The following is a 9943-nucleotide window of genomic DNA, read 5'->3' on the forward strand; positions in this document are numbered from 1 at the left end:
TAAATAAATAAACAATAAGTGTAAGCGGATGAATCCATAGATCGGTATTATCTTTGTTGCTGGTTGAAACTATTCACTTTGATTATTTTCTGAAAACATTTTGATTCCGGGTTTTTGATTGGCAAAAATAAATATATGAAACAAAAGCGAAACAAAGTCAAACTAAATATAAGAATACGGGATGCTCCTTAAAATCCTGAAGAAAAGTTATCATAAAAGAGCACTAAACGTGTTTCAGAGTATTTCGAGAAAAAAAAATCATTCTGTTTTACTTAATTTTAATAAAATGACATGAAAATATAAGTCAATGTTTAGAACATACGGATTAAGCACAAAAGGAATTTTGATTTGATAGTTCTTCTCAATAAAAACCTGTAAGCTAAATCTCGTGTGTGGTCTTGACTTACCTGAGCAAAAAGATTTCCTTCCTCCCGGCGGACTAGGGACGACAGGGCACAACGCACAACCACATGGCAATCATCCATGACCGTGTTGAAAAACCGTCTCGTAGGTAAGAGCGCCTCGAGATCGATTAAAAATTCCACGAACCTTTCACAATAATGCACTGTCTCCACACAAATCGGCCCCTCCCGACCAATGGTTTCAAGGATGTGTATGAACTTGACCATAAGATTCTGTAAAAAATGCCGTTCCCACTCCAGCTTGGCGGTTTGTTCCGGTTTTTCTCGTTTTTGTAGCTTCCTCCAAAACTTGCACCATTCGGGGATCTGATTGAGCTCTTGCTCGCGCCGTTTTGGCTGCAGACAGACCCACATCGTCAGCGAAACCAGACGTTTGGCCTGATTGCGACAGAGCTCGACTTCCATGCTATTGAAGCAATGATTTAACAGCACAAGCAGCGCCGTTTGTTCCCGCATCAACATTGGTGTTACAGCTTGATGTTCCTCGGTACACGCCTCGAGCACACGCTGGAAAAACTCCGCAAACCGCTCCGGCTTCTCTTCAAACACTTTCCACACTTCCACTTTTTCGCGAAATTTCGCGTTCACCATCGCCACTATCGACATCAGGTGGGCTCGGCTCGACTTGTCGCCGTCAAAATTGGGCCACAAATAGTTCTCCAGGTATTGGCTAAACTCCAGCATCATGATACGGCGCAACGAATGTCGCGGCCATATTTCCGTCCGATAAACGTCCTCGATAACCTGCGCATCGTACGGTTCGTGCGTGCTGGCCGTATCCGGTGCCCAGTAACGATTGGCTAGCTGCAAAAATATTCGAAAATTGAAGCCCTGCAGTTTGACCGCTTGAACCAAGATGTAACTCTATATACTTACGAAGGTGATTTCGTCCGCATTGATTTGGGAAATTGTTATGGCACCCTTGGGCACAGGTTTATCCTGCGACTGGGGATCTTCTGATGAAGCCATTATCGCGAACAAATCGAAAATGAACGAAGAACTAACGCGTATAAAATATTTTGTAAGAGTAAAGAATTCAGTTGAGTACGATAAAAACAACGATGCTACCGCGTCGGAAAACCAAAACAAACTACACACCGAAATGACAACTTTGACAGTTGATTTGTAGTTCGTAAGTTTTCCTCTAGAGGCGCTAGCGTTTAGCACACTATGCACTCTAAGGATACTCGCGTGGAGTCATTTTGTAGTACGTTTGAAATTGGAACTTTAAGTACGTTTTGAAATAAATATTTTATATATACGAAGATTTTTCGCACAATTCACGGATGTTTGATTCGAAGCACTTTGAAAATTTTGTAAGAATGCCGTCTGTCGCGCTTTGTAATGGTTTGTTTCGCTCAATTTTGTTTGCAGTGCTTAAAAGTACCAAGATTAAATAACCGATAGTACAAACTTTGGAAGAGAAGCCTTATATTTAATTTCTGCTTCAGTATTTCACCATTATTGTTCTGCTGAAAATTCGCTTCACCGTTGACGCAATTTCCTCATTGTCGATTAAGTTCATTGATAAAAAGCTCCCTCATCTAGAGCTTTTACTACAATCGAGCAAAACTCCTAAATTATTGGCGAGTTTGTAAAAACCATTTCTTTTAATCCAATTTTGGAACAATGCAAAACAAAGTTTTCGCCTAAATCATATGATATCTTTACGTTATTGCATATGCTTTGTCAATAAAGATTTCTTACCATCTTGCAATGTGTCACAACGGTCAATTGTTTCTTTCGCATCCGCAATGCATGAAATAAAAGTAACTCACTTACTCAGATTCATAAAAGTTCAGCTTATTCCAGCGATCGATTTAATGACACAATCAAATTACCTTCTATTTCTTATTAATTGTAGTTTAAAAAAAATGCATTCCCAAACGTCTACCGCCTTCCGTTCTTGTTGTTCCCACTGATAGTTCATTTTACAACGAAAGATGGAAGCATTGTAAAAAAGTGTAGTAATTCTATAGGAACGTTATGCACCTTCTAATTGCCAAAGGTGCACTGTAAAAGTATGGGTTTGGGCGGATCGAGCACTCGTTCCGTGCGGCTCAGCTGGCTTACGTACTAAACAGGAATGGCTGATATTACTAGCGTTAGAATTATCCTTTTAAAATGCTATACAAGCGCCACAGGCTGCAAGAACCCTCAGCTGCTGCAGTCTTCTCCGGTCGGCTGGGATAACTATGTACACGGAATCGGAATTCGGGCGGCCCTTCATGCCGTCACGCTGGAGTTGGTCCGGCCGCGGCACATCGGACGTCATGATCTGGGGAGCGTCAAATACTAAGGGACGGTCGCTTCTTTCGTTCGCCTTTACTGTTTTTCCCAAAGATGTTTCCGAGCGCCTTCGAGACACTGTTGACGCCGAGCTTCCTGCGGAGTGGCAGCGCCCGGAACAGCTGCGTCGACCGAGCCTCACGGATCAGCGAGTGGAAAGCGAGCGATACGCCGGCAAAGTTTTCTGCGGCCGATACCTCGTAGAACTGGCACGAGTATCGAAACGACAGCTCCTGCCCATCGTTCACGGATATTTCCCTGCAAGAATGCGAAAGGTATCGTATCGTTAGTTAGGTTTACACGGGTTTCGGAAAAGGACATAGCTCCGATTCTCCGGAACCTACCTAGCATGATCGAGATCACTTTTGTTGCCCAACAGTAGCAGCGTGTAGTAGGAGGGAAGCTTCAGCTTCGTCAGCTGCTGCAGGTAGTCCGCCGCGTCCTCGAAGCTCGCTTTATCACAGATCGAGTAAACGACCACGAAGGCATCACCCCAGCGCAGGTGTTCGTACAGACAGCCCCGTTTCTGACGCAGGATGGACAATGTTACAACTTGCGGAACAGTGTTAGCGGCCCAATTTACTTACATCACATCGGGATGTGTCCATGATCTCTACCTCGGTCGCAATGTTGTCGTAGGTGACGCTGTGCCGGTAGAGGAAATCTGTGAACAAATAAGCGAAACATTGGATGGCTGTCGCTGTCGAAGTACTGCTCGGAATGCCGGCTGGTTCCGGCGCCCCTCCCGGTCTTACCTCTCGATGAGCTGTACTCGCCGATGTAACGCTTCGTGAGATAACGCACCGTGACGGCTGTGGAATGTGAATCGTACCATTAGTGCATGCTTCGCCACCTCTTCCCACTCTCGGTAAGCTACACTAGCTTCCCTGACGCCCATTAATGACGGATTTTTTCTTCCTTTTCTCTCTCTCACTCTCTCGCCTCCAGACTGCAGTCGGAGACCACCACGCCGGGAGACCCGCGGAAGAGAATGGCAAAATTGTTCTCGAAAAAGGGAACTTTTTCAAAACTCGTTGCCCACCGCGCACCGCGACGTTTATGGTGCGTGGTGTACGCAAGTTCCTCCGAAGCATACCATAAACTGCACCGCAGCCCGTCGGTTCTAACCGACACGCGGCCACTACGGGGGTAGAGTGGGGCACGCGGAGGCGATTTCCTTTTTCGAGCGTTGGTGTGTGTGTTGCTGATTGAGTAGAGTGCGCGATCGGCCGCCGCTGACACATGTCGATCCTGTGCCGTCTCGAATGGAATAATTAGGCGCCCAAGAAAGTTGAAGGTTAAGCAATAGCCATCCCTACATAGCCAAAGACCAATTGGGGACTAGCCAATGGTTGGGTCCAATAAAACATGGACGTGCTTCAGCTTCAGCTAGAACCGATCGCCGAGTCAGATCTCAGGGGATCAAGCAAATGGTGGGTCCAACCGACGACTCCGTAACCGCTTTCCGAAGGTTCCCGGAGATGGCTTACTCGAAGATGGGCCCCCGACAGCCTCAAGACAGCCTGAAGACAGCCATCATCAATTTTAAATCATTTAAACGAGATACACCATCAACGCACCATCGTGTTGCAGTGTTTTACAGCCTGCCGTGGCCCGAAAAGTCAAAAACAATGTTATCTGTTGCATTTTTCAGAAGTTAGACAGATGCGGCGCATTGTTCGCGCGGCATTGCGTATAATAAGCAACCCGCGAAGCGATGGTGCACCGTTACCTTGGCCAAAAATGCGCGCATTGGCACACATTACGGGCGATGCATTACGGGAGATAATATTTTATTTTCTCCACGAACCACCGACGTGAAGTGACTCCGTTCGATCCGTCACTAGAGTACTAGCAGCCAGCAGGCCAGCATTGGTCGTCGGGGTGTCTTCGGCCCAGCCACGTACGTACTGCGTGTACAGCGCGCGTTTACCGTATACATAATTTGTAACAGTTTGACTTTCGTGAACTGGGCCCCTCTGCTGACCGAATCGCATCATTTATCTCGACCATTGTTGGTTTTCGGACTGCAGCTCGGCCTTCCCTGCCAAGGTGCCAAGGTGCCACGACAACGCCGCAACGGACACAACCAATGGGGCAAACAACGAACCTCATTTTTCGAACCGGCCGTGTGGGTTTTTTCTTTCTTCCGCGAAGGCTTTCTTGTTTGACTCGATGAAAGAAAAATCTCCACGATCTCTTTATTATCGTGAGATGTAATATAATAGGTCCCCGGCTGTTTTTGGCACGTTACGGGACCGTTGAAAAATGGGATCGCAATGGGAACGGCGAAAAAAAGCGATCAAATTAAGAGAAAGAAAAATGCACTGCTCAGCCCCGCTCGGTATATCCTTTTTGGCGTCTTAATGGGCTTGGGCTTCAACGGTAAGGACTTCGGACTTCGTGCAGCTTGCTTTAATCTTTAGCAATAAAAAAAAAGAGAAACAAAGTCGAACCCAAAGTCCTTCATAAAAAACGCCAAACGGTCCAATGGCCCCCAATGTAGGTCGAAGTTGAATGAAACAACATATTTCGTGTGTGTGTGTGTGCGTGTGTGTGATCCTACCAGCCCTCGCGGTTCCACGGAAGCCACTTTCGTGGCCACCACCTGCACCGCCGCCCCACCACCCCGAGATACGGGATCGGGAGGTTCGATTATTAATTACGATTTATCACGCTTCAATGATCGACCCCGGCGATGGCTACGAAACCGGGACCGTGGCCCCGTCGGTTTTCACCAACCCCGTTTCGGCCCCCCTGTCCCGCACTCCAAGAATGTGTTCGCAAGGAAAGTGGTTTGCCGGCACGCACGTGATCGAAATGGGCGCCGTGGCCGTGGTGGCGTCACGCGCGGCACTTCGATAATCTCACCTACCACCAAATGCGTCCGAGCAGGCCGATTGGCCGCTTTTCACTCTCATGCAGGCGCCTAATATGCTGCGACGGCCGGCACTTGCTCAATCGCGGACGTAAACTGTGGCACACTTTGGGCTTTGGCGTATGGTTTTTGGAACCTTGACCACGGCGCGCAAGTCGTCGGCTGAGACTTCTGCGCGTGCCGATGAACAAATGAGTTGAAGTGTGCAATAATATGGACCATTAAAGACCATAAGGAAAGGTCATACCGAGTAAGTTATGCCTCACCGCTTTATCAATGCACTTAGCGTACAAAATAGCGTCACACTTTTGAGAACGTGCAGATATACAATTATTTGTTAACTAGCAGTTCCCGGCGCGGGTCGCTGCGCCTCATTTCATCCTTATTTCTCGATTGGGAGGCGTTTCAGAGGACTTCTTAGTGACGTATCCAATCAGCTTCCCTTTTCGCTTCCCGTTACTCCTATTTTTCAAACGATCGGGCTTCACGGTGACGTATCCGATCGGCTTCCCACTTGGATACATGTCAAAACTCGCACCACCTGAGTTTGTCTTAAATTGCTTGAAAATTATCCGAGCTTTGCTAACATTAACCCAGATTTTGTATAGGAGACCCCCTTTGTAAAGAGGGGAAGGGTTTCAAACGTTCACTAGAACCTTTCCCCTGCCCCAAAACTCCCATCTGCCGAATTTGGTTCGATTTGATCGAAAACGTTTGTATGGGACGTTACGTATGGGCGTTACGTATGGGACGTTACGTATGGGACGTTACGGTACGTTTCGTTTGTATGGGAGCCCCCCCTCCCCGGAGGTGTGGGAGGGTCAAACTTTCCTATTCACAATCCGGGGTCACAAAACTACGCTGTGCAAAATTTCACGCGGATTGGTTCAGTAGTTTTGGAGAAAATGCGGTACAGACGGGTGACAAACAACCATTTTTATATATATAGAAGATTGTTTTAGTTAAAAACAATTTAAGGCATCTTCCGTTGATTGGAACTCGTATCGCAAACGCAGTGCCAAACATACACGTATCCGATTGAATCAGTGAAAGTTTTTATGATTGAATGATTCGAACCCATCAACATAAACATTACCGGAGCAAGCGGATCGTGATCGCGAGCTGCATCGTATGCACAGCCCCTTTGCCCATCAAACTGCATTTTCGATAGCCCGGGCTAAGCTGGCCATGACATGCTGACTGCTTTCCATCGACTGGCCCGTAATTGGGTTATTACAATTTTAGTGTCACGATTGAATCTAATGCACCGGCGCGTGATTTGCCGTCGCGTCCCATCGATTACGGTGCCCGGGGACGACTCCGGTTCTCTCCGGAATGTGCGGGTCCCGATGTGGGTTGACATGCGGACACCGACATGTCCGACCGGACCACCCTGTCCACCCCGGGCCGGCCCGGCCCGAAATAGGCTAATCGATTTCTCTAAACGCAGTCCACAGCTCGGCGCAGAACTGGCCACCGTGAACTCAGCAAACTCTCGCGCGAAAAGGATGCAATCGCACGGCAAACAATAACCATAACAATGAGCATAAAAATTACGCTCCCGGTTGCGTGCGCCACGCTACCGCCTGGCGACTGGACCTCGGGGCTTACCTGATTTGCCCACTTTGGCACTGCCAATGACGACCACCTTGAGCTTGTTTAAATTCGTCATTCCTCCTCCGATTTTCGCCTCCGGGGGGCTGCCGTTGCTGCTGCTACCACACCCGGTGTCGGGACGGTGTCGTTTTTCCTTCTTTTTGAATTTCAATTAATGGTCCCCGCCGCGGACTTCGGGGACGGTTCGGGGATGTTGCGGCCGTTGCCCACCGGTAGGTGACGTAGGGTTTTTCCTTTTTCTTGTCTTGTGCCCGTTGGTTTGTTTTTTCCTGAGCTCTTTGTGGGCTGTGTGACGGGCGTCTAGGACGATGGGCAAAAGTAGGCCCAGCCTTCGGGCCCGATCGTAACACCTTCGCTCGGCTCAGGATCTCACGGCTCGCGTCGATGGGCAGCCTCCAGGGTGACGACGGTGGTACGGGGCTGGCGAAACGGGGCCCGCTCGGCCATTCTGCTGCCTGGGACTGTTGGCCTTCTGTGTGGTGAACAGCGTTGGCCACTGTGTTGGGTTCGCCGGAAAAAAAACCAAACAAACCTCGATCGATCGGCACCAACTACTGCTGTGGCTTCGTTTCCCTTTTAATGAGCCTCGCTGGCAATCCCGCACTGACCGCCGGGCCGTAGCCTCGGGGCGGCTTTCGGGTACGACACACGCAGATAGAACCCTGGGCACTGGAGATACGGGGTAGAGCAGAAAAAGAGAGCAAGAAAAAGGCAGAAAATCAGTTCACCTATCAAACGGCGTCCGACCGGTAAGAGTCATTTAGATATGCAAAAACATGTAGCGAAATGAACACACACACACACAGTTGGGCGTCAGGCACGGTCGCAGGGATCTCGAGAATTTGCTTCTGTTCGGTCTGCACTCCACGGTCCGATCGAACGAAACGATCGACAGCATCGGTTGCAGCATAAATAATGTGGTGTGCGCGCAAAGTGTAACATATTTTAATTAGAGTGAATTCAATTCCCATTTTCACCTCGGCCCCAACCCGGTTTCCGCGGGGGTCCCGAACAGGTGGCACCCATGAGTTTAAAAATAGTCGTCGCCTGTTCTGTGGTACGGAGATGACACCGGCTGGCTGGCGTCTAGCCTCCGTCCATCGTGATGTCGCGCGGTCGTGGCCGCGGAATGCATCGGCTGGGGACGGCGGAAGGCGAGGCGGGAGCTGGCGACGGCCAGCGTCGTAGCTGTGGTGTAGCGTTTCGTAGCGTTTGGCCTGATTTTCCACCCAGACATATCCGCCCCGGGGGCCACAGAAGAGGTCCCATTTTCTCCCCTACGGCGGGAATTGGAGCGAGCGACTTTTGCGATTCAAACGGCGCTCGGCCCACCGTTGGGTTCGGGCGAAATTTTTGCATAATTTTAATAGACGCGATTGTAAATCTAAATAGCAACAAGCACCCAGCGATCATGAGGGTGAGCACCGGTGGGGCGCGAAGATTTACGGCCGATGCGGTTGCGTCGGGAAACGATTGTGGCGTTCCTTTTTGGGGGCAGATGCTCGCAGATGGTGCATCATACCCTTGGCAAGGCTTGCGGGGTTGCACATGGAATGCGCAACCAACGGGCACTTCCTTCAGCTTGCGGTGTGTGTGTTTTTTTGTTTGTAGAAATGAAATAAATGCGCACCTTGGCGGTCGTGTTTCCGAGAGTCGAGCTTGTGCGCAACTGCAACTGCAACCGTCGCCGTGTAGATGGAATCGGGACACGGAGTGAGTAGAGCATGTACTCATTTGCACAAGACAACGTCGCTTCAAACGTACCACGTACCTTCGGGGCTTTAGGTGAGCTATTTTCAACAAATTGAATCACAAACATGAAGAACGTAACGAACAACGAATATTTTGCCCAAAATTTCTCTCACTGTACTCTTCTCACAGAGTTGGTGGTGGTGACCACGGTGGCTATATAATTTCTAGCTACTCTTTAACATTTGACCTTTGCAGCAATATTTCGTCGATTTGACCAATGTGGAAGCACTTGTTTTGTTTCCTTACAAGAACGGACTGAGCCCGTATTTTTTAAATTTGCTTAATAGTTAACTTAATCTAACTCAACAAGATTAACTTAAGGAATGTGTGGTATTTTATCCACTACAGGATCAGTCTTATCTCGGCTGTAAGATGTTGATGGTGGATGTTGTATTATTCTTGTTGTCGGGTTTGGTGCGTTGTACAAAATAGAAAATAGTTCTGTAGCAGTTTGCTGAATGTGGATATTTTTATTGCCAATAGGTGATTTTCCGTTTCTATTTGTGGATGATGGTGATTTATTTATTTATTTATATGTATAATTAAATAAAAAAATAAATCACCATCATGATGGTGATCAGGGGGAATGGCCAGTGTATGTAGTTTCTTCAGTGGCTAGAGGTTCTAGTGGTAAAACTCAGACAACTTTAGTGCGTTGTGTTTTTCCCGTATTCAGTTTTGGACACCCCTCTGTGGAGGGGTGACTATCGTTGGTTTTCCAACGCTTTGAGGCGCTGGAGGCGGAAGTCGTCTGCTTGTGTTTGTTGCCAAAAGACATCCGTACAATCAGACTAGATAACGAGCTGAAAAGCAAAGGACACATGAGCCGAACCGAACCGAACCACGATAAAGGGAACGCTACTTGCAAACACATATTTTAGGCTATAATTTTTGTGAATGCAATTTTTCCATTGAGGGTTTTATAAGTTTAAAAATGGTAAATATTTAAATATTCAATCAATATTAAATGAGAGGCAACGATAAC

General features: G+C 48.0%; 2 protein-coding genes across 2 annotated transcripts in view; both read right to left on the reverse strand.

Moving 5' to 3' along the window:
- The window catches only part of LOC128270479 (RNA helicase aquarius), a 28083-nt gene extending 26692 nt beyond the window's left edge, over positions 1-1391 (reverse strand). The window contains exons 1-2 of the mRNA XM_053007883.1: positions 1299-1391; positions 408-1226 (exon numbers count right to left, since the gene is read on the reverse strand). Coding sequence (XP_052863843.1) covers positions 408-1226; positions 1299-1391 — 912 coding nt within the window. The remainder of the gene's footprint in view (positions 1-407; positions 1227-1298) is intronic.
- Positions 1392-2388: 997 nt separating this feature from the next.
- On the reverse strand, positions 2389-7271 carry LOC128273951 (ras-related and estrogen-regulated growth inhibitor-like). The gene is made up of 5 exons (XM_053012024.1): positions 7201-7271; positions 3467-3523; positions 3299-3375; positions 3056-3237; positions 2389-2969 (listed from the first exon to the last, which is right to left on the reverse strand). Exons 1-5 carry the CDS (start codon positions 7259-7261, stop codon positions 2711-2713), a joined length of 636 nt encoding a protein of 211 aa, XP_052867984.1. The 5' UTR covers positions 7262-7271; the 3' UTR covers positions 2389-2710.
- Positions 7272-9943: the final 2672 nt, after the last annotated feature.

The sequence above is a fragment of the Anopheles cruzii genome, chromosome 3 (genome assembly GCF_943734635.1).
Source record: "Anopheles cruzii chromosome 3, idAnoCruzAS_RS32_06, whole genome shotgun sequence".
In the NCBI taxonomy this organism is placed as follows: domain Eukaryota; kingdom Metazoa; phylum Arthropoda; class Insecta; order Diptera; family Culicidae; genus Anopheles; species Anopheles cruzii.